At 39.1% G+C, this 25,069-nt stretch overlaps 1 protein-coding gene across 7 annotated transcripts in view; it reads left to right on the top strand.

The window, feature by feature from the left end:
- Window positions 1–25,069, top strand: part of CASD1 (CAS1 domain containing 1) — a 60,285-nt gene that overhangs the window by 20,780 nt on the left and 14,436 nt on the right. For 2 of the 7 annotated variants that reach the window (XM_037890665.2, XM_043541187.1), the window contains exons 4-12: window positions 2,579–2,623; window positions 4,245–4,307; window positions 5,724–5,768; window positions 9,886–10,009; window positions 15,658–15,872; window positions 16,941–17,366; window positions 17,841–17,930; window positions 18,666–18,785; window positions 22,354–22,510. In XM_037890665.2, coding sequence (XP_037746593.1) covers window positions 2,579–2,623; window positions 4,245–4,307; window positions 5,724–5,768; window positions 9,886–10,009; window positions 15,658–15,872; window positions 16,941–17,366; window positions 17,841–17,930; window positions 18,666–18,785; window positions 22,354–22,510 — 1,285 coding nt within the window. Of the gene's footprint in view, window positions 1–2,578; window positions 2,624–2,958; window positions 3,018–4,244; window positions 4,308–5,723; window positions 5,769–9,885; window positions 10,010–11,165; window positions 11,356–15,657; window positions 15,873–16,940; window positions 17,367–17,840; window positions 17,931–18,665; window positions 18,786–22,353; window positions 22,511–25,069 lie in introns of those variants that run through there. The other 5 variants (XM_043541188.1, XM_037890666.2, XM_043541190.1 and 2 more) reach the window with 5 other exon arrangements.

The raw sequence follows: 25,069 nt of genomic DNA, 5'->3' as shown, positions 1-25,069 counted from the left end.
CTCATAGCAAGCTGATGAGCTGCCAGCAGAGGGAGCCCAATCTGATCTATGCCAGTGAAGTTTTTTTGTTTTTTTTTAGCCAGTATTAATTAATTCAAGTCTTGTTGTAAGTCACTTCTTGAAAGATTAATTGCTGATTTAATCTGCACTGAAATCCTAGATGCATTGACTGATATACAAGTCTGATTGGGGCTGAAATTAAAAATAGCTTTCTGGCTTCCCTTTCTTGTAAATGCCACTGAAAAACAGTTCTGTGTTCATTTTCTGAAGATAAGTGTGAAGCATAGCTTGCTAAGTGGAGCCAGAGATAAGCTATATTGCTATAGTCTATCAGGCAGCCAAATAATTAACTTCTTTTGCTGTTCAGGGTTTGTATTCAGCTTCAGGTCAGACTTGTTGTATAGTCTGATTCCCCACTCTAGCACTTCAAGTGCAGAAAGTGGGGACCCACAAGGACTCTAAAAATTAATACTGGCCACTCCAGGCTTGAATTAAACTTCCAAGGTTACAGCTTTTATCTGACCTTGGAGTGGTAGATGCTACCATCACCCAAGTGCAGAACCCCTTTGAGAACCCAGGAACGCGCACTTGGGAATTCCTTCCTGTGGGGTACCCTCAGGTCCTTCCCCCCCTCCCCCAAGGAAGAGCTTTGGGGGGGGGGGAAATCAGCTGTTGCCACCAGCTAATTAAACAACATGCACAAACCTCTTAAGACACAAGAATCCAATTCTGTTCTTAAAAAAAGGTAAACTTTATTAAATAAAAAAAGAAAAGAAAAAATACATCTGGGAAATCAGGCTATTGCTAGATTTAAAAAAAAAAAAAAATCAACCTACTACAAGAATTAAGCATCAAGAATAGCTTTCTTGAGGTCCAGCTTAAAGGTTACAAGCAAAACAAAAACACTTAGGGTTAGCACAGAGTAGTCCACAAGCCAGAAATAAATAAAGAGATAAACCTAATTGCATCTTCCTAGACATTTCCTGATCTACTTACATACCTGGGGTTCAAATGAGTAGTTTCTAGATATGATACTGAGGATTTTTCATATCTGGCCCCACGCTTCTTACAGCATAACTGCAGCCCTGTCTGCCTCTCCCCAGAGAACAACCACAGACCAACAAAAGGGGAGTCGTTTTTCAATTTTAGAAAGTTCTAGCCTTCCTATTGGATCTTTTGGCCAGGTGTCCACTCACTTCCTTTCACCTATGCATAGCAGTGAGACTTTTTAACCCTTTACAGGTAGAGCAATTAGAGAACAGCTACTAAGGGATTTTATAGCTACTGGCTGGCTGGATATCCATAAAAGGGAGCTACCCCTGCCCTTCATTTATCACACTTGTCAATTATTTAGTATAGTCGGGGTATTTAAATGCACAATAGCAACCTGTCTGGCAGGCAGCATGTAATTAAATTTCACTTGTCAAAGCCAGATGTTTGGCTGATTGGATAACAGGAGTTTTCCTAGCCTGGGGGTTGGTGTTGGATTGCTTGCCAGAGATGGGGAGTAGTTTGGCAATTATGAGAATTTGGTGGGGAGGAGTAGTTTGGTTGGTTCTGAGCTGGAAGACCTTTGTGTCAAATGCTTTTGAAACTGATGGAGTAACAGTGCATTTAATAGATATTGGAGGATATCTATTAAATGCATCCTGAGGAAGTTTCAGGATGGCTGAGCAGGGGGACTCACTGGCTTATGGAGAAAGAATGGGTATATTTGTCTACAGTACCTCAGCTCAGTTTGTGGAGGGAAAGTGCACTTGTCCTTTTTGTTTCAGGGATTGAAACTGAAATAATACAACTCAGTTTAATGTTAAGGAGTATCTGTGTCTACTGTAATTAAGGATGCCTAACTTATTCCATCCTAATCTCCTGTTTTCAGTCAGTAAATTATGAATTACATATTCCAGGCTTGATTTCTGCCTGTGGTGATTTTATTTTTTTCTGGAAACTTTGAGCAAAATTGGTTCAGCTGTTAGAGTACAGGGGGAGTAGGAAAGTAGGTGTATTAGTGGTATAGACCAGGGAAGAGTGAGAGGAAAATGTTTTGTTTCTATTTCGGTCCTTTGAGAGGAGTATTAAGAAAAATAGTGATGCCTAGAAAGGAAAGCTTTCAGACTTTTTGAATCATTTGGTAATAGAAAGCTATGGTATTCCCAGGAGCTGCTCTGGGGACATAGCACCATATGCCTGAGCTACACTTCAAAGTTTTGCCAGCATAGCTATATCAGTTAGGAGCATGAAAAAATCAGTTACACCAGCAACAAAAAACCCCACAAACAACTTTTGCTAGTATATCTTATTTCCTCCAGGAAGTGGTATAAGCTGTGCAGACAAAAGAACTATTTTTCTCATATAAATTGTCTCCTCTAGGAGCTGTACTAGCAAACACTTTTTAGTGTAGATGAGGCCTTAGATGAGTAGAGCCCTGTATGGATACAAAATTTGTATCTGCACCCGATCCACAAAAATGGTCCACGGATATCCACAATTTGTAGAGTTCTAGAGATGAGAGGGATCAGTATTTGAACATACACTACCTTCCAGTAGAACAAGTTTAATTTGTTTTTTATTTTGGCAGCATGGAAACATTCTTTTTGAAGACAAATCTGCATCAATTAAAGTGGTAAGTTTTTTATGGTAATAAGCTCCAAGCTATAATAATCAATGTATAATTTTATATGCTCCCCCTATACTTCAGGTGAAAACAATTAAGGACCTCTTTTCAGAGATACTGATCAGTCACAAATTAAACAGAAGTCAATCAGGATTGCTGGTGCTCAGCACCATTTATGGTCTGATTCCCACCCACCCTGAAGATTTGTATCTTAAAATTTAGTGAAATCTGAGTAAGGTCCTTAGAGGTGTGTTTGGGTTGTGGTATTTTTTTAAATCAGTTCCATTATCTTACAGGAGCTTTGGACTCGATAGTAGTGACATACAATATTAGTCCTCTCATCAGATCTGATAGTTGGGCCTCCCAATGAAAGTGGCTTGTGATACTTGGAGCAAGGAATGTGGTAAATGCAGATGAGCTTTCTGTGTCACCCCAACCAATTCTCTGCCGTGGGTCCACTTTGATTGCAGTAACAGAGTGAGCCAGATGCATCACCAGTGTACAAGGTTTTTCAACACACACACACACACATTCTCTTACACTTGTGGGTTGTGGGTAGGTTTTAAGGAGAACTCTGTTCTCCTTCCCCATCCCCAGTGGTGTGGGAGTGGGGTCTTCCTGCAAAGACCTCAGTAGCATTACTTTCTTCCCACTCCTTTCCATATAATTCATCGAGAGAGTGCATGTTGAGTGGATTACTTAGGTCTTTGGAGGGAGCTATGATTTAAAAAGGATGGTCAGTGTTGTGTTCAGGAGAGGAGAAGTGTAACTTTGTGCTAGGACAGTCTTTCTGCCTTCATTATAAAGTTTTGTTGTAGTTCTTTGTTTTGTATTTTCCCTTTGATCTGACACTGTCTCCACTGTACTTTTTTAGGAGACTGTAGTACCTCTTGATTGTGGAAGCAGAAACTACTTATGATGTTAAGTAGCAGGCTGGGCCTTACATGGCCTCTCAGATTTATTTAGGAGAGGGAATAACATTAGCTGAGGTACAAATAAAATTTTACATAAATCTTTTGGAATTAATTTAGAAATTTTATTTTTATTGAGGGGAATGATTTTAATAAAGTGCAAGTCATTAGCCCTTTTTGTTTCTCTCCGCTCTATTTTTAGAAGTCAGTAACGTGAAATGCTAGTGTTAAATGTTAGGACTCAACATAGTTTGAAACCTGGAATATTAAGCTTTCAGAAAATTGGTTTTCAAGTGCAGAGATTTGCAAGATAGCTGTTGCGAAAAGTTGTGGGGAATAAAGCAAAAAGTTAACTAGAATATACTGATGTGATCCTTTGTAAACCTTAAAACATTTGTTTCTGTCCTTGATATCATTGGAAAACTGAGACTCTTCACTTCCAACTCGTGTAAAGGTTTAGATTCTATGTGAAATCTTGGCTCCATTGAAGTAAATGACAGAACTCCCATTTATTTTACCCTTTGTTCCTGGCCGATTAAGACATCAGATCTTTCATCTATGATTGGTCCATGAATGTAGTAAAGAAATGAAGCAAAATTTGGACCAGTGTAATTTTCTGTGTATGAAATGCATTGCTTGCAGTTGATATAGACGTGCATTTTCTGAATGATGAACTACTCTTAAATTTACTCACAGATATTAATACATTCTTTTTACAGGATTTCCTATGGTATCCAGAAGTTAATGGCTCTATGAAGCAATGTATCAAATCTTGGGCTGAGGTGTGTTCTAAAAATATACTGACTTTAGAAAATACCGACAGATTGAGGGACCTAATCTCCTATTGTTCCATGTGCTTAACCCGTATTGTGTACAAGTTCTGGATGTAGATAAAGGAGAATAATAATTTAAAAAATTGAAATCAAGTTATATACTAAGAGCTCTAAAAAGATATAGTGTTAGATCTATTATATCAACAGTATATATTCACACAGAACAAGCTAACACAAACTGCAGAAATTCACGATGTGGACTCAGAAGTTTAGAGGTCAAATGAAAGTCTACAAAGAATCCCACAGCTCTGTAGTATCTGGTGAACTCTTGCAAACTTGGGGAGTGCACTGGATCTTAAAATTATGCACTAGTTATACGTACTGTCTAATATTCTTGTTTTCTTGCTATCCAGCATGTTAGGTGTTCTTTCAAATTACTATATTTAACAAGTATAATGATTTGAACATGTATCTTTCTTGATAATTAGTAAAGTTGTTCACAAATTGACTCTTACGAAAGAATAGTTGCCATTTCTGGGTTTCTTCCTTTGATGATTCTGTACTGGCTCATTATGCCACTAAAGCACTAACCACTTCTTAAATTTTCAAACAAACATCTCTGTGCTTTTTCCTATGCTGCCCCTCAGGTTTCGGTGAGCTCCCTGTAAACATCTGTGAAGCTACCTCTCTATCCTCCTTCAAAACCCTTTTTAAAATTGTCCTTTTCCATGATGGCTACAAAATGCTTGACAGCAATTAGGTTGCTAGTGTGCAGAGACCACTACCCATCATGCTGACTAATTTTGTTTCATTGTTTTCTTGTAACCCCTCCTCTGCCTCTATCTGTCTCTTGTGTTATATTTAGCTTGTAAACTCTTTGGGGACAGGGATTCTTTGTTCTGTGTTAGTATAGCACGTAGCATAGTGAGGTCCTGTCTGTGTATAGGACTCTTAGGCACAACAATACTACAAATAATAATAATAATAATAATAATAATAATATAATTATCACTTAATTATTTAGACAAATATCTTCAGGTATTGGCCACTTCATAACAATAAACATGCCAGATCACAAATGTTTAGAATATTTATTTCAGCTGCTATAATGCTTGTTTGTGTAATTTAGCAATGCATAACATCTTATGAGTAGATGCCTAGATAGTTTTTAAAGAGCAAACTTAAATACTGCCTAACTCGATAAATGATTTTGAACATATGGAAACATAATGATACTTTGCACTTACATAGAACCTTACATCTGAGGATCTCACTGCTTTACAAATTCTTAGCCTCGCAACACAGCGGAGGTGTGATAAAATCAAGGCACAGATGTTAAATAACTTGTGCAATAAATTGAATAATAGCTTTAGTGATTTGTGAAGATATTTAGAAGACTAATCTCTCTTTTACTTTGTGTTTTAGGGTTCTATTGCAAAACCTCATGTAATTGTAGCAGGAGCTGCTACGGTAAGCTTTTCATGCAGTAGGCATTCTGGTGTGAATGTATGGAAATTATTACAGGAGAAGACATGTTTCTAGAAAAGTTACAAGGGGAAGTAGTTACTTTAATTTCAAAAGGGAAAACATACACTGATTGTCAATCTTCTATTCCAGTTGTCTTGTTCTTGTTATAACAAATACTTTTTAAAATATCAGAGTAATATTTGTATATAGACTTGTGTGATGTACAGTAATATTTTCTCACTGTTTCATTGTTAAAGATTGTGTTTTGGCTTGATGCATGGATGAAATGTAGAACAAATCCTCTGAGAAGGTAGCCCAAGTACTTCATAAAAGTTTTAAATATTTGTATGAATAATTTGGCCAACTGAATTAAAACTTTTTAATGAATATTGTTTTCAAAAAAGTATGGACCTTGATGATGGTCCTGTCTGCAAGGTTTTCCTTCCAGGAATCCATTCTTCTTACTTAATTTAAAGTCTTCTGTACTCTGTCGACTTGTAGAATACCCCCTTCTGCTGTTACCAGGAATCACCTAAGCATCTGTGCTTCCTGAGACTGTGAGCTTTGACATCCTGATTCAGGAATCTGAACCTCAGGGCAAGTCTACACTAGAGTGCTACATCATCACAGCAGCACCGATGCAGCTGCGCCACTGTAGTGCATCTGGTGAAGACGCGCTATGCCGATGGGAGAGTGTCTGCCACCTACATAGTGCGGGTGTGGACAGCGCTTAGGTCACTGTAACTTACGTCACTGGGGCAGGGCATGTCTTTTTGACACCCCTGAGCAATGTAAGTTACATTGTTTTACGTGGTAGTGTAGACTAGTCCTCATTCTCTCCCCACTTCCAGTAGGAAGAGGAGTAGGGCCCTTCCCCCAATGCCAGGTATCAGCACCACTTCAGGACATGGACTAGTCTTCCTGCTATCTCCCACCTTTAAAGACATCATCCTGGTTAGCAAAAATACCCCAATTTAATGTAAAGGCTATACTTAGTTGCAATTCAACATATTTTAATGATTACCAACTAAGAAGAATCAGCCTTTCTTTAGGGAAATAACTAAAACGTACAAATGCAAAATGTGATTTAAATAATCAATTTCAATCACGGTTTCCTGTTTGCTGACTTAAATCATGATTACATTTGTCAGTTTAAATCACTTTGGTTCAAATCAGTCCACTCTGGCTCAAATTCAGGAGTAGCACACTGGAAACAAAATCTTTTGAATGCTGCTATTTGATCTGTGAATTTGGAGACAATACTTGTCTAGGAGTCCTGCTAATCTATAAACCTCTGGACACCAAAAGTTTCCAAGAAGAGGTGATATATTCATGTAGTCTGATGTAGTCAAAAAGTTCACAAGAGCCATATGTCAGCTGTCTGGAATGGCTCACAAATGTGAATACCAGCATCAAGGCCGACTATTAGAAACCAGGGCACAAACCCCAAACTGATTGTGAGTTCTGCGCTTAAATTTCACCAACTAAGTAAGTATCAAGCATGAACTTCTCAAGCACTATAACAGACTTGATGTAGAGTCACAGACAGTCCCCTTGGGTACTCCAGTCTATCTTAGCTCTCCAGGCAAGCCTGCCTTTGGGATAGATGGTGCCTTACACCAAAAATCAAAATGATATTCAGGCTACTCCCAGGCCCAAATGACCGGTCACTTTCCTTAAGTCAGTTGCATCTCAAGGCTCAAACCAAAAACAATGCTTGTAGCCAATGCTATAATAAACTAATTGAAGATTTATTAACTAAGGAAAAATAAATGATTTATTAACTATTATTAAATAAGGAAAATAAATGAGTTATTTACAAAAATTAAAGCAGGTAAACATGCACACACAAATGAGTTATAGTCTTCAGTTTCAAAAGATGATAGAAAGTGTTGCAATATGCAAGCTCTATATGCCCTTTGGGGCTAACCCAAGCTAAACAGCTTGGGGTCCCTTGCTTATGCTTAGTAGTCTTTGCCCTTCAGAGTTCAAACAGCATAGGGATAACAATTTCTTCTTGACAGGGATTTTTATCCCCTTCCCCCCAAAACTCAAGCTGATGGGATGAGTGTTTGTGCACTCTCCTCTCTTCATGGAGTAATCAACAAAGTTTTTTGTCCCCTTATGTTTCACAATAGCTTGTCTGATGTCTATGGGCCTTGTTTCATTGGGTAGGAGATGACGCCTCTTGTGGTAAACTAGTATTTCACACTTGTTAATGCATCTCTCCTGACTGTGGGGCTTTATAGTTTCAGAGCAAACACCTAAATATTACCTTATAACATAGGACACCGATATTATGTGTGAGATTAATGCATGCAACAACTTACAAGAATTTTATACAGTCTAAACACATTTTTATAAATCTACCTGTTTTAATAATACTAACACACAGATGAGCCAGACTGGTTTCCAGCTGTGCATTTGTCAGTGTTCAGTGAGGCTTGGGGGTCTTGGCATGAGCTAGTACCTGGTCTGCCAGTATCACACCATCTTGGGAGACTTCCATACAGATGATCGCCTAAAACTCCTGTCTGAACTCTGTGCTTTTTGTTTCTCAAAAGTTTTCTTAGAAGTCTCTCTTTCACACACAGACACACATCCACCGGTACCCCAGACAAAATAGTAAGGCCTGGTCTACACTTAAAATTTAGATTGACAAAGCTATGTTGCTCAGCCATGGCTGTGCTGACCTAACCCCTGGTGTAGAAGCAACTAGGGAAGAAAGCTTCCATTGACCTAGCTACTGCCGCTCGCGGAGATGGATTACCTACAGCGACGGAAAAACCCCTTCCATCATTTTTGGAAACTGTTATGCTGCAGTACTACAACAGCATAGCTACAGTGCCGTAGGTGAGCCTTTATAGCACCTGTGGCCTAAGGCTGGACATTAACATAAGAAACTGAAGAATAACCCCCCAGTCCTGATTGCACCATGTCCTACCCCACATAGAAATGAAAACTCCCTGATATAAGATGAAAAAATCACTACCATAGTCTACTGAAAATCAAATTCCAAAATATATTTACAGAAAACTCTACCCAGTCAAGAACTAGAAGAACCGTGAAACACAACTATTGTTCCCTAACTACTGCTTATAGATAGTCCAGTACCAAAATGCCCCCTTCTACCTAACTGTAATCAAGGGCATCACCTTTGACTTTGTGGATATGAAAGAGAAAAATGAGCCAGCTATACACAGATGACACTCAGTTCTCTGTGTCCTTTATCTCATACTAAACAGCACCATCTTCCAGTTGGCCAAAGTTGAACTCGTGCAAGACTGAAGTAATACTCAGGTTTCTGAAGCACTTTCCTATTTCTGCTGCCTATGCCCCCCACCACTACCTAGCATATCTGCCCTCAGATTAAGTAGTTCTGCAGCCTTTGGGTCCATGGGATTCCTAAGCACTATTTGATGCTGAAGTACTGATGGTAGCAGAAACTCCCATTTCTGACTTTGACTGGCCAGAATATTGTGCCCCTTCTTGGGCTTAGCAAAAGTATCTGTTTTGATATTCAGCGTTCTCTATCTGCTTGGGCATAGTTTCAGAATAAATTTGTTTCTCCCTCCAAGATTATGACCTCTCACAATAGCTACTTTCCACTGAAATAATGAAACTGTTGACCAGCTGGAACAGGCTTGAGTGTGTGGAAGAAAAGACCTTTCATAGGAAATGGACCTAGATCATGTAATTCACTCCCACAAAACATTACAATGACTACAGGTCTCACCACGTTCAGGCTCATACAAAACTCATCTTTTTGGCTCTGTGTTCCCTCTGTAATGTCAATAGACACACACAGAACAATAATTTAAAGAATTTCCTCAACTATTTCTATTACAGGCTGGGAAGGAAGACAGAGAAAGATTGTTATTGTAAATTTTTTATTTAAATATTTGGGAGGCACTTGGATACATAAATGTTCCCCTTCACTGTAGTACTTAAAAAGATACCACCACAAATCTTCATAGCTAATTAAAATATTTAAGAAATAAACAGGTTCTATAATAGTATTGAAAATAGCTGCTAATGATGGAGTGGAATCAGTAAAGTTTTATGATTGTATATACTTTAGAGATATAGAAACTGAATTTTTTTTTATTTGATCTTCTAGTGGTCTATCAAGATTCACAATGGCAGCAACGAAGCCCTCATGCAATATAAAATCAATATCACTTCAATAGCACCTCTTTTGGAAAAATTAGCAAAGAGTAGTGATGTATACTGGGTCTTACAAGGTAAAATACAGTAGATAACTATAATTTGTGCTGTAATTGTCTGATATGAATCACAGCTTTGCAGGCTGTGGAGGACTAAACCATCTTTCACTGCCTTGCTTTACTTATGAACAACCTCAGCGCAGCCTAGTGTGTGCATAAATATTCAGAAAATTTTGATATCCAATCTGGAAGACTTGGATCTTTGTCAATATTGGTATGTTAGATTCCGCCCAAGATTTCCTCTTGACTGTACATTCCATGTGTTTGACGTGTTCCTACCCTCATGAGTTAGAGCTATCTGAAATTACATGTGTTGACAGTTATATCTAGACATAACCAGTTGATTTCTTCTTCCTGAAAAGAAAAATCTTAATTCCCCTAAACACTGACCTCTTGTTGAAAGATTCCTGTAATAAAACTTCTTCAAATTGCTTGACTTATACAACCCATGATAAAGTTTAAGAGAAATGCTCCTTTCCATTTTTTAATTATGAAGTTAGCCATTAGCCAGAAAGGGATACATTTTCCAAAGAGGAGCACTGAGGCTGGGCATACCCACACCCAGTATGCAACCATGACTATAGTCAATTACATACATCAAATAGACTGTTGGTGTAAAATATTTTCAAATTTTAATAACATGGCTGATTTTTAACTTAAATAAAAAACAGCAGAAAAATTTAAGAAAATGTTAAGCTTGCTTAGTTAATGGTTTACAAGTCAAGTTTTGCCAAAGTTCAGGTTACACATGTGGTCTCAGCTCTTTCACCTTTTATGTATTGTATTTGTTTTTAATTATATGATCACATACGATTTCTCAAATAATACAACATATGCAATTTTTCTATAACTTTATGACCCTATTTTGTGCATACTTATTAAACGTAGTGCTTACTACTCTAATTAGCCCCAGAGCAATCAGTATCTGTGTCTGAAACCTGGGAGGGACTGCTCATGGTATGAAGCACTGTGCACATTAGTGTTTTGCAGGATTAAGCCCTCAGATACACGTGGGGCATGTGATAGTGTTCTGTACTATTCTGTACATCAATCCATTAAAGTCATTAGTATGAAACTACTCCTGGGAGAATTCTGCACTACTGCATGCACATAATTAATGAGCCATGCATATTTTTAATTTTTTGCACAGAAAGAAGCTTCTGCTGAAATGTTGCTGCAGTTCCACCTCTTGCCTACCAGAGGGCGCTGTGGCGCAAGAACAGCAGCATCTCCCAGCAGAAAATAACTTCTGAGTTCTGCCTTTTGCCCACCAGAGGGCGCTGTGGCAATAGAACACAGCAGCAGCTCCTGGCCAGCTAGGGAAGACAAGGAGCCTGCCTTCTTCGCAGCGCCTGTTAGGCCAGGTCAGGAGACAGGGGCTATGGGGAGACAGATGGCGTGGGATGCCGGGGAGAGGGGGGTCAGGCAGGAGCTCATAAGGGGTAGGTGGGGGAGGACAGACTGGGGCAGGGGCTGAATGGGGGAGTGGAGGCACAGGCCCACAGAGGGGAGGGAAGTGCAGGGCCACATGGTGATTGGGGAGGGAGAGCAGAGCGACAGAGGGTGGCTGAGTGAGGGCACAGACACACATGCAACGGGGAGGGTTTCAGGGACACAGGGACAGGGGAGTGGCTGGGTGGGAGAAGAGACACACAGGGAGGGGTACAGAGCCACATAGGGACAGGGGGAGGCAGTGCAGGGCTACATGGGGATGGGGAGAGTGGGTGTCTGAGTGGGGTGGAGGGACACGTGGACAGGGGCAGTGCAAGGACACATGGGGACAGGAGCAGATGTGCCTGACTGAATGGGAGAGGCTAAGGGTCAGCCAGAGTCTTCATAGGGGAAGCTTCCTAACAATCCCTCGATGCCTGCCCCAAAAAAACCTGTTCCATACTTTTCCCATCCGTACCCAACAACCTTCCAAGTTCACACCAGGTTCCTTACCAGCAATATATTTCCCCCTTCCTCAGCTCCTTCGTTACCCCTAACTCCCCCCAAGCCTTTGCACTGCTTCTGAGGGGTGTGGGAAATACGCTTTTGTATTATAGTTTAAATGAATTATTACTCAGAATTCTGTATTAATATGCCTAGTAACGAATCTATTTGTCAAAAAACATTTCCTGAATCTTTTTTTGTTGTCTGTATTGTTACAGGTATTCTGAAATAAATGACCAAAAATAATTGAAACTGGTGTGATTATATTGTGTTATTTTGACAAATAAAATATTCAGAATTCTGAAAAAATTTAAACTATTGTGCACAGCATTGTTAATTTTTTGTTGCAGAATTTTTAATTTTTTGGTGGAGAATTCCCCCAGGAGGAGTGATGATGATGATGGGCTATCACTCATTACCAAGTATGATCATCTTCCATGGAAGTTATGGGTCGTCAGGTGGCTAATAAGGCCAATCCTTGAACGACAAGTTGTATTACAATGAGGGCAGATGTTTTCAGGCTCAGCAGGAGGCTGTTGACCATGACTGGAAACCAGTCTCTCCTTCTTCCTGTGCCTCTTGTCCTCTTCAGCTTGTCAGTGAGCCAGTTCAAAATGCAGGGAACCATCACTTAGGACTTCACTCCATTTTAAGCGATCCTGGGCAAGTGTCTCCCAAGTGTCAATGTCAATATTACACTTTTTTAGCTTGTCCTTCAGCAAGTCCTTATAACGCTTCCGTTGTCCACCCACGTTATGGTACCCTTCTTTCAGCTGAGAGAACAGGACCTGTTTTGGGAGGCGATGGTCTGGCATCCGGACAAAGTGATCAGTCCAGTGGAATTGCTGACGGATGATCATTGCCTCGATACTGGTGGTCTTCGCCTCTTCTAGGACACTAATATTGGTGTGCCTGTCTTCTCATTTGATCTTCAGAATCTTACGAAGGTAGCGTTGATGGTGCCTCTCAAGGACTTTCAAGTGGTGTCTCCAGGTTGTCCAAGTTTCGGACCCATACAACAGGGTTGGGAGAATAATGGCTTGATAAACAAGAAGCTTGATGTCTGTTCGAATGTCGTGATCTTCAAAAACCCTGTGCCGTAAACGAGAACAAGCTACACTGGCACAGCTCAGGTGATGTTGAATTTCTGCATCAATATCTGCCTTGGATGAAATGACTTCCAAGGTAGAGGAAATGATCAATGTTCTCTAGTGCCACTCCATTTATTTTGATAGATGGAGCATGTAGTACCTCATTTGGAGAGGGCTGATAGAGCACTTTAGTCTTCTTGATATTAAGAGTGAAACCAAGACATGCGTAAGCATCGGCAAACACATTCAAGATAGTTTGAAGATCTTTCTCAGAGTGGGCAAAGATTGCGTTGTCATCAGCATAATGAAGTTCCGCAATAGATGTTGTGGAAATCTTAGTTTTGGCTTTCAGGCTGCTAAGCCTGAACAGCTTTCCAACCATTCTGTAAATGGTTTCAATGCCAGCTGTAAACTTCCCAGCAATTAGGTAAAGAATGACGACCATAAAAAACGCAAACATGGTTGGAGCGATGATACAGCCCTGTTTGACTCCTGTTTGTATTTTGAAAGGTTCACTCTGGGAGCCATTGCTGCTCAAAACAGTCGCTTTCATGTTGTTATGAAGCAATTTTAGGACATTGATGTATTTATAAGGACATCCAATCTTAGAAAGTACAGTCCAGAGAGCATGGTGATTGACTGAATGAAAGGCTTTAGTTAGATCAATAAAAGCCATGTACGGCAGTCGGTTTTGCTCCCGACACTTTTCTTGCAGCTGCTGTGCTGTGAAGATCATATCTGCCGTTCCACAACATGGTCGGAAACCACTCTATGACTCTGGTAAAATTTCTTCTGACAGAGGCAGAAGGCGGGTTGCAAGGATCCATGCTAGAACTTTGCCTGCAATGGCTAGGACGGAGATACCACAATAGTTTCCACAATCCACTTTATCCCCTTTCTTGAAGAGGGTCACAATCAGGGCATCCCTCATTTCACTGAGTGTCTCCTTCTTTATCCAGATTTTAAGGATAAGCAAGCTGGCGAATTAGCTCTGGTCCACCGTTTTTAAAGATTTTCAGCGGGGATCCTATCTAGACCTGCTGCTTTGTTGTTCTTCATCTGCTTGGTGGCATTGTGTACCTTTTACAAATTGGAAGGGTCTCCGAGCTCATCCCTAAATGGTCGTTGAGGGATTTGCTCAAGGACTTAATCTGCAACCATAGAATTATGGTTAAAGAGATCTTCAAAATGTTCTTTCCAGCGAGAATTGATGGCTTCGTTGTCCTTCAGAAGTGTGCTTCCGTCCTTAGAGCGAAGATGGTTCATACCATGACAAATTGGCCCATAAGCAGCCTTGGTGGCACTAAAGAATCCACATGTATTGTGGATGTCTGTGAGATGTTGGAGTTCTTGCGCTTTCTCAGTCCACCATTTGTTCTTGAGTTCTCTGGTTTTATGTTGTACTTCCACCCTCACCTTGGCATGGGCTTCTCTCTTTATATTACAATTTATGTCGTTTTGCCAAGGATGAAATGTCATTCTCCTCATTTATGAGTTGCTCAATTTCAGCATCATTCTCATCGAACCTGTCCTGATGTTTTATGGTTTGGTAGCCTATGTTTTCCTCACTGGCATTGATGATTACTGCTTTCAGCTGGCTCCAGTGTTCCTCAATTTCTTCTGGAAACTCTGATGGGAGCTTTTCTTCTAAGACTGCTTGGAAGTGGTCACGCTTAATAGGGTCCTTCAAATCTTGAACCTTCAACTTGTGCCTGACCTGCTTCTTTTGTATGAAAACATACAAAATAACCAATTCTTGCCCAGCATTTTACAGTTTCAGAATGTCATAAAGTAATAGTGAAAATTATGCAGAAATACAAAGACCATCTGCATTAGTTCAGTTAAGTGCCTCATATCCTGAACTCCATCCAGCTGTGCTGCTAATTGGAAAAAAGTGATATATTACATTAAAATATACTTGGAGAACATGTATAAAAATTCAATATCAATAAAGGTATACTGGACTATGAAAATAGCACAAGTATAGAGGTATGAAAAAATAAGTGTTTTAGTGTGTTTTTAAGGTTATAGGAAAAGTAGTGTGATGTATTGAATTGAGAACTAGTGTTTGATCATGAATTTAAAGATTGTGATGTAATGAATATGAGGGGACAGAATTAAGGTAGCTAATCCTGTTTTAATTTTGATGTTTCTGGATTTTTAGATTAGAATGTAAACACTTATGTAACCTTAGCTGTATTGATGGCTGATGTGCCCATTCTAACATTCAGTTGACATATTCAACATTACGAATTCTGAACAAGCAGAGTTAGGCTTTAAAAAAAAAAAATCCCAAACTAATGTTGATGTGGGTTCATTGGAATGTGCAGGAGTATTTGAGAAGAGAAAATCTCTTCTTTATCAGATGACTAAATACATGTTCTGAGAGGTTTTAGGAAAACTTGCTCCCAAACTAAATTCTTGTATGCCAGTTTGAAGATTACAGTGAACTATTGGGCTTAAACCTCATTAAAAAAAAAACAAGGATTATAATACAAATGGTAAAACATTAATTTTTTAACGTTAATAGTGTAGCACTGAAAAATTATGATTAATCTTTTAGGATGAATATAGTCTATAGAATTTGAGTGGTTATGATTGATTTTTTTTTAATAAAGCTTAACATTCTTTTAAATTCAGATCCTGTTTATGAAGATATGTTGAGTGACAGTAGGAAAATGATCACTAATGAGAAAATAGATGCTTACAATGAAGCTGCAATCAGTATTCTGAACAGCAGCTCCAGAAATTCCAAAGCTAAAGTTAAAGTGTTCAGTGTTTCTAAGCTCATAGCACAAGAAACTATCATGCAATCTTCAGATGGCCTGCATCTCCCAGAATCAAGCAGAGAAACAGTGAGTACTTTCATTATTAGTCAACATAACAAAGAATTAATAATGGAGCAAGATTTTAATTGAACATGTTGTACTTGTAATGGCAGGTAGTATGAACTTTGGTGTCCCTTGATGATTGTAGTCTTAAAAAAGACATACAAGAGTTTTCCAGGAAATTGTTTGCAAGACCCCAGCAGATGAAATTGTATCTTTTGGGACCGTGCAAACAAATTTTACAAGATGCTACTTGCCATTTTGTAAGCAACTATGTAGCTGTTTAAAAAACGTAGTTTCTCCTGTGTGTTAAGGACTATTTGAGACCGTCACTAGATCCTTCAGCTTGGATTTCTCAGGATCTGCAAATTTGTTACTTTCCTCTGCATGAATGAATGACAATTGCAGCTTTTTGGAGAGCTGCTGTCACGGCTAAATCCTAAATCTTGCCTTTTGTGAGTGTGCAGGATCCTCAGCGTATTAGTAGTAATTCTGTTATGGTGGAGGCTGGGGGGATGTGGAGAACCCTTTCAGGGGATCATCATCCTATATAAATCTCTGTAAAGGCTCCCTGCAGCACAACATGGAGGAAGTTTGTGGTTTGGGGGCGGGGTAATAGATAGGCAGAAGGTGGGTTATTGGATCCATGTCTATGCAGGTCAGCTGGCAAGCTGCATGGGTTACTGCAACACTGAGTCTGCAGTAATGTTTGCAAAGCAGTTTTGCTGCCATTCCACAGTTTGGGGTAGAAGTGTTACATTTCCACACCCTCCACAGCAGATCTTCCTAGGTCTACTTATTTGGGTTGTGCTCCAGCTCATGATTTTGGTTCTTGTTGATTTTTCAAAATTAATAATAAAAATTAAAGCTGTTTGTTTACATCAGGACTCTTAAAAATATTGACTTAGCTCTTTTGATATGGGTTATTTTAATCCTGGAATTTGTGTGTAACTAGCTGTGTGCTCATATATGAAGTGCTTAAATATAAAATGATAGGGGAAAAGGCCTCTTTACTACTGCGAAATATTAGTAAAGCTATTTGAAGAAAATTTATGCTGAGAATGTTTGATAGCTAGTTACTTGTTTCTTTGACAGAGTGCAATGATTCTTATGAACGTCTACTGCAATAAGATTCTGAAGCCCATTGATGGTTCCTGCTGCCAGCCTCAACCTCCCCTCACACTGATACAGAAGCTAGCTTTTTGCTTTTTTGCTTTGTCCATTATTGGATATTTAATTCTCAGTTTTATTTATCGTAATAATCATCGAAAAAACAAGCCATTCACCGATATGGAAAGTGGAGAGGAGAAAAAACCGGTCACCAATACGTCTCCTGTTTCTACTCTCGAGACGCTGTTACACTCCTTCTGCAAGCTGGGTCTAATCATGGCCTATTTCTATCTGTGTGATAGAGCAAATCTATTCATGAAGGAAAACAAATTTTATACACATTCATCTTTCTTCATACCAATCATCTACATCCTGGTTTTGGGGGTATTTTATACCGAAAACACCAAAGAGGTAAAGATCATGCTGGTGTCATTTCCCAGTTCAGGATTGTAATTGAACTCATTTTTATTTACTAAAACATTACAGGTCAAATTTTCAAAAAGATATCACTGATGCACTCACAAAATATATAGTTGCATATGGTAATTCAGTAATTGTACACAAACTGGTAATTAGGTGCAAAAGGACATTTTTGCAAGTGCATTGGCTAAAGCATTTTTGTGGGTGCAGCTATTGGTAGCGTTCATCCATCAACTGGCCATAATGCATCAGAGTCAAATCCTAGTTCAGACTAGTAGATGAGCATTGATTTGTGTGGCAACATCTAATACACAGTGAACTTTATAAATGTCATTGGTGTAGAAGTTTTTCTTCTTAGATCCAACTGCCCATAAAGTGGTTTATTGTTTTGAACTTTTTCTCCTCATTTTGTAGATGTTCGTTGTACTTGTTGGAATAGCAACATTCTTGTTTTGTTTTGCATAGACTAAGATGTTAAATAGAGAGCAGACAGATGAATGGAAAGGCTGGATGCAGCTTGTTATTTTGATTTATCATATCTCTGGAGCAAGCACTGTAAGTGATTTGAATTGAATTATTTTTTTTTTTTTAAGTAATGTGATTTGGATTCAATGCTTAAAGGAAAAATAAGCTTCTGCCATTTACCGCCAAGATACAGAAGTTAAAATATCCAAGCATTTATTAGACTTGAGTATCATAAACAGTTCACATTATGCTCCTTGTTTAATCTTTAATTTCAAAGACATAATGGTTGTGAGGCCTCATTTATATCATTTTCTTCAATAAGTTAAGATATCAATGGGGCTATACTGTTTTTTGTTTTTTTTCCTGGTATATCCAGTGAAGGGGGATTATTTTCTCATTGTAGAAGACTGTATTAACTTAGTTACAGAAAGTTACTGGAGACAGCTTTTTTGTGTTTTGGGAGTTGAAACTGTTAAAGGGCAAACTCTCAATAACACTTTTTTTCCCTTTTAATCCCGTTATAGACACACAAGAAAGTAGAGCTGTTGATACAGTTGTAAGAAATTTATTCAGATTTTGCAATTTGAGAGAAGCTAGGTCAAAAGAGAATCACTTTAAGTAGTAGTAAGTAGGTCATAAAATTTCTTTCTTTTGTTATAGTTGGTTTACAATGACACAAAGTTTTATGAAACAGAAACACAACAAGCCTAAAATACAGAACTTTGTCCTCTTGTCTCCAAACTTATTTACAATTAATAATGTTTAAAAAGAGAGAGAGAGCGCTTCTGTGGCCCTCTGTAAAAGATAAATTATTTTTCTCAACAGTTTTTGCCTGTGTATATGCACGTTCGGGTTCTGGTTGCTGCATATCTGTTCCAAACAGGTTATGGGCATTTTTCATACTTTTGGCTCAAAGGAGACTTTGGATTGTATAGAGTGTGTCAGGTAAGAATAAATCTTTCACTGATGTATATAAAAATATTTCCAAGTTCAGATCTCTCTCTACTCACTAAATTATCTGAGATTAAAATTATTTTGGTTGATATTCATAACAAACTGATCATTGTCTCTGTCTCTCTCTAATCTGGTCTATTTAATGTAGCCTGATCAATCTAGTCTATCTAATACAAACATAATGAAAATTTTTAGAGGGAAGGCTGGTAACTCATTAGAATGTGGCTGAGGTAAAAAATAATCATTCTTAATGTTTTCGTCAGAAATTGGGCACAATAACTAGTGGTGAACATAAACCAATGTAATATTATGAAAAGCAAGACTGAAACAAACTTTATCTAAATTATCCATTTTGGATCTTTCTTTCCCCAACCCATTCCCCCGTCTTGTCTGTTTAATGTGGAGATTCTATTTACATACTATTAGAGCATTTTTCTGTTGGCTCTTATACAAATAGATAAATGTTTGGCGAATCCAGGATGCTACTGCCTGGAAAAAAAATCAAATTTTTCTCACTGTGAGGAGTGTGATGCTTTTTAGAGCAACCGGGGCTGTGAGCCACCATGTTGCCACCTGCCTCCAGTGGGAGGAATTCTTGCCTGTGCAAGCTGAGTGTTAGCTCCCTCACACAAACAGCCTGTCAGCTGCTCAAGTACTCTCCTGTGAGCTATACCAGTCCTGCATTTGCCCTGCAGGCTGGCAGTAGATGTACCCCAGTCTCTGGATCCCTTCAGATTTGTCCCCCTATGTTAACCAGTCCCTGATCACTAGATACCCACAGAAATCCCAGATCCTCTGTTCCCAAAGGAAGTGTGTACCCCAGTTTAACAGTTTTACTTTAGACCAACACTCCTGTGTCACACATAGCACTTGAGTTTGATTATAGTAAACAAAAATGAGATTTATTTAAGAATAACATTCTAATAGAATGGTTGCATATAAAATAAAATTGTAAAATGTGAACTAGGGCCTACACTCATTATTAGATAGGAAAGATAACTACTAAAGTTCAGTCTTTTGCAGCACTTAAACAAGGAGCTAGGACCCAGTCTTTATGAAGCTCCCTCACTTAACAAGGTACCTCCTCAGTGAATGGATCCACGCTGAGATATACCAAATAAGTTTTTTGTCTGTATTCACAGACAGGGCAATTCCGTCACTGTCATATTGTTCCTTTTAACTTCCAAGTGGTTTCAATGTTTATAATGAGTCTTGTGTGGTTTTCCATTGACTTGTCAATGTTGGTGCAAAGGTACACAGTTGAGCAATACATTACATAATCAGCTAGCCAGGGCGGGTGATCACCCAGACATATTTCCTGGTGACTCATTTTCACTCCAAAACCAGAAGGGAATAATTTTTGTGTGTTTATATTATTTCTTAAATATCACCCTGTGATGGGTTTCCTGCGGTGCAGCTTGGACATGGGGTACCACTGAGCCCTTAGCCTCTGTCTCACCAACCTGGGCTCCCTGTCACACTGTGATGCTGTGACAAGCTGCAAGCCCTTCCAGGTACTGCACTTACGCAGACATCCACAGGCAGGGACACTCCCTGCCGAGTTGCATGAATGCTTTTGCCAGCCACTCATGAATCAACAATAGAAAGGCTCCAGCGAATTCCCCACAGCTCCCCAGACCAGGACCCCAGAGCTGTACCATCTTGCCCTGGTCAGAAGCCTGACCAGTGTAAGTTTATTACCCAGTCCACCCCTCCCTCAATGTGGAGAGGACATATACCAGCTCTTGTTCTTGAGCAGATTTCCCATGCATTTCAAGCAAAACCCACTATTTTAGGTAAAATATAAAGCAGAAAAGTAGATTTTAAGTGATTGTAAGTAGTAAGCAATATAGATAAAAGTTGGTTACCTAAGAAATAAAACATTAAATCATAATCTGAGTTCCATAAACTAGACAGGATTTAAATCAAACAGCGTCTTAACCTGATGGTATAGTTCCTTAATACACAAGCTGGGATTCTCCTTTCCAGCCTGGGACCACCTCCCCAGATCAGACTTTGTTCTCCAGATGTGTTTCCAGGTATTGAGTTGTGGGGGGAGAGAGAGGCTAAATGATGATGTCACTTCCCCTCCTTTATTGGTTCCTCCAGCTTGCTGAAAAGATCTTTTGCTATGATGTGAGTCAAACAGTCTCCATTGTTTACATGCTCTCTCTGAGAGGTCTCCATTTTATACAATTCCCAGGGTAGTCCTTGTGAATGTGTATTCTCCTTAATGGGCCATTATCAGTGTCTGGCTGCTCCACTGTTGTACCTGAAGGGCTGATTATGAGTGTTCCCAACCTTACAACATATTACAGTAACACACATAATAAAACTTCATAACTTCCCATACAATTATAGCACATACAATCTAACAGGATATTAATGTTCAACAGATCAATACTTTTAAAATGATACATCACAAGGCATACTTTGTATAAAACATAAAATTATATCACCATGGTAAATGTGGGGGTGCCAAGGTGTTGCTTTGGGGTACCAAGTGACACACACCTGTACACAGATCTCACAATGATTAATGAGTATTGGTACGTTACAGACTTATTGTAGAGACCTCGCATGCTACGCTTTATGGATAATTACCATGAAGGTGGGTTATTAGGTGTAGTGAGTTTGTGGGGTCTGAGACAGTTGTTGTTTGTAAAGAACAGTGTGAAGCCTTTGCCAATTGGCACCAATGGGCCTTTATGTTTTAAGGAGTTTTTCTTTCTCTGTGGATAAGAGCAATTGAATTCAGCACTCCAGCACATTAGATTGCCTGCTTCCAAGACTGCAGGTCTTGCTTTGGATGGGACAAACTACTGTCATCTCTGATTTGAACTACAGCTCTTTTCATTCAATTAAGTTCTGGAAGCTTTAAGCTGTTGTATGCATTTTGGACTTATGACCTCCCTCGTCATTACTAAAATAAGAAAGAAAGGTATTGTGTGTTTTAGTTGAGATCATTAATGCTCCCCTAAAGGATGGTGGAATGGCTGCTTCACTCAAATGAGTGCTTATTCGGCCCTGTCACAGCTTCAGGGTACTGCACCTTTAACCCTCTCCACTTCATGGTCTGGTCCAGGAATGTCCATTCCGGTCTCAAGCCCCTAGCTATCACCTCTGCCAGGTCTTCTACCAGATTTATTAATTACCCTTTCATTTTGAAAAGAGAATATCTCAAAGTCCACTGTTGTTCATAACAATTGTTCCAATATAAGGACAACTGGAGAAAACGTGTTGTAGGGTTTTTTGCCCAGTTAATGTGAGGGAGCACACTATACACTTTTAAAATATGTGACTGGCTCATCCTGTTGGTATCAAATGGTATCTTGGTTCAAACAACAAACTACAACCATTCAGCTCTATTTCTTTGCTAAAGTTTGAACTGCTTATTGAGACAGCCATTCAAATTTCAAGAAAGGTAATATTGTAGGTGTTTAAATTGATATGCATAATATTTATATAATTTGTATAATGTTAAAGAAAAACCCAGTTTGATGGTAATCCTAAATGAAAAAAACACTTCTCTCTTCCTTCTCATCCCAACCACCCACAGGTTTTATTTCGTCTCAATTTCCTGGTTGTGGTGTTATGTATAGTGATGGATCGACCTTACCAATTTTACTACTTTGTTCCACTAGTCACTGTCTGGTTTATGATCATCTATGCTACATTAGCTGTGTGGCCTCAGATAGTCCAGAAGAAAGCAAACGGTAAAATAAATTTTGTTTCTTTCCTTTTACTTTAAAGGTGTTTACATGATAATGTACACAATTACAATCATATACAAAACTTGATAGCTAGTATGTTTGTCTTTATTTGGATATGTGAATAATGTAGAAGTAAATTCTATAAATATGTTAAACCACTGTCCACTAAACTTGGAGAGAGAGTTTTCACTTGCTGTAGTTCTCAACAAAACACATCAAGTGTTTGAACTGTATCCTTGCTTAAATTGGTTGGAATCTGAATTATATTTCTGAGGTTTTGAAAATTGTTTGGCAACACTGAAAGAAACAAACAATTGCTGAATGCAAGCTAAAAACCCCATATGAACTTGCTCCTAGATCGCTATACCTGTATTCAGAACCTGAAATCAGAGTTTTAATGTTGTCTATGGCTTTTCCTTTTATTTACAAAAGCTCACTTTTTAAAAAGTGGAATGAAATTCAGAACTATATATTCCCAACCGTTCTTCATTGTGGAACTTTGAGAGGGAATGGCATAGTGTATTTTCTACCTTACAAACTAAAGTTAGTCGTCTAGAAAAATGGGAACAACATAATGGGAACAACAGAAAACGGACAGCATGAGCAACAGTATTGCGAACTTCCCCTAGTCTGTGCTGCCAATGTACCTCAACCCTCTTCTTGAGGGACCAATTTTGTTATCTCTTACCTAGTAGGGGTCTCCTGGCTGCTACAGTGTATGATCCCTTTTCTGAGATTGTCAAGGTGGTGTTAAATGCATTATTTCTTGTAATGTGGATGCTTGTTCTTTAGAAACTTGAAGTGATACCACCAGCTTGTTTCATATACTATAGCTCAGTGAAGAGCTGTCATGTGGTAACTGTTTTTGGAGATCATTTACCTCACCTAGATTAGAACCCAGTGACCTGGAGAGTAAAGACTCTATATACTATCACAACATAGATTCCCTACCCCTTCTTCTTCGAGTAGTGTTGCTTTACTGTAGGTGTAGGTGCATCCCTACACTTCTGATGGGAGATCTTTGGTAGCAGTGTTCGTTCAGCATGTACATGCGCTCTCTCCTCCTCATGCTTTGCCTTGAGACTAATTAGCTCTGCGTGGGCGAATGACCCTCAGTTCCTTCTCAACCATCCCTGGCTAGAGACAGAGCAATTAGGAGTCCATTCACGGATACTTTACTCTTTAGACATTCTTTCTTAGCTAGTTTGTGTTTTTTGTAACCTCACTTTTGTCAATAAAACTGTGTAGTGTAGATGTAGACAAGGCCTAAGAGGATGGCAGATACCTTACAGATATTTCTCAAGGAGGTAAAAAACACTCACCATAATTTGCTGGATATTTTACATACCTTCTTGTCGTCCTCCTTCTCCAGGATAATGCTCCCCATCAACGAGATGCTGTTGGACCCAGCTAAGCTTATATGGCAGACGCCAGTATCGGCCACACCAACATGCAAATGGGCCAATAAAAAAATATTATGTACCTCCCAGTGTTATCTGGGATCTTTAGAGCTTTTAACAGGGGCAACTTAATTATCTTATTTTAGGCAGTGTTAGGAATAAATTAATAGGAACACAGCAATTTTGTTTGATAAGATTTATGCAACGTGCTTTCTTTAAAATGGCAGTTTAGTAGATTTAAGCACATATAAACATAAGCAATAGATTTAGAACATTTTAGATATTGAATATTTGGAATAGTATTAAGTAAATAACAGCAGGTTTTCTGTGGACAGTTGTTTACCCATCAGGGAGAAAGGGAGTCAGGAAAAATGTTTTTTAAGATGACCTTAGACCAGTGGTTCCCAAACTTGTTCCGCCGCTTGTGCAGGGAAAGCCCCTGCCGGGCCAGGCTGGTTTGTTTACATGCGGCGTCCCCAGATTCGGCCGATTGTGGCTCCCAATGGCGGCGGTTTGCTGCTCCAGGTCAATGGGAGCTGCTGGAAGCGGCGTGAGCCGAGGGACGTACTGGCTGCTGCTTCCAGCAGCTCCCATTCGGCCAGCAAACCGCCGCCACTGGGAGCCGCAATTTGCCGAACCTGTGGACGCAGCAGGTAAACAAACCAGCCTGGCCCGGCAGGGGCTTTCCCTGCACAAGCGGCAGAACAAATTTGGGAACCACTGCTTTAGAGGATTGTTTTAAAATACATTTTATTAGCTAATTTTTTATAACTAATCTTTATAAAACATAGGTTATAATGATTTTTACTGGGTTTTTTTAATTCTTAATACATTTTTAGTAATAGAGGTGTTTAGATTTGTTTTTTTAAATTATTAAGATTTTTAGTTTTAGTTGTTTACTTGTCTATTCCCCTTTTTTATTCTGATTAGCAGAAGCTGCCAGCTAGATATGACCTTGCTTCTAAAACCCTGTCTTCAAATTAACCCATAACTATGTGGTGGTTTGTTTTCATTAATTCCGGGTGGCTGAATGCACATAATATGGCTGCAGTTCACCTGATTACATTGTATACACACCCCTTAAATTCAGGGCAACACCAGGGATACAGAATTTACTTTTTCCCCACTCTCCGCCTAATTCCATTGTGATAGATGCGGTGAA

Source organism: Chelonia mydas, chromosome 2, assembly GCF_015237465.2.
Source record: "Chelonia mydas isolate rCheMyd1 chromosome 2, rCheMyd1.pri.v2, whole genome shotgun sequence".
NCBI lineage: Eukaryota > Metazoa > Chordata > Testudines > Cheloniidae > Chelonia > Chelonia mydas.
Note: the sequence above shows the minus strand (reverse complement) of the source record. Positions and strands in the feature narration are given on the sequence as shown.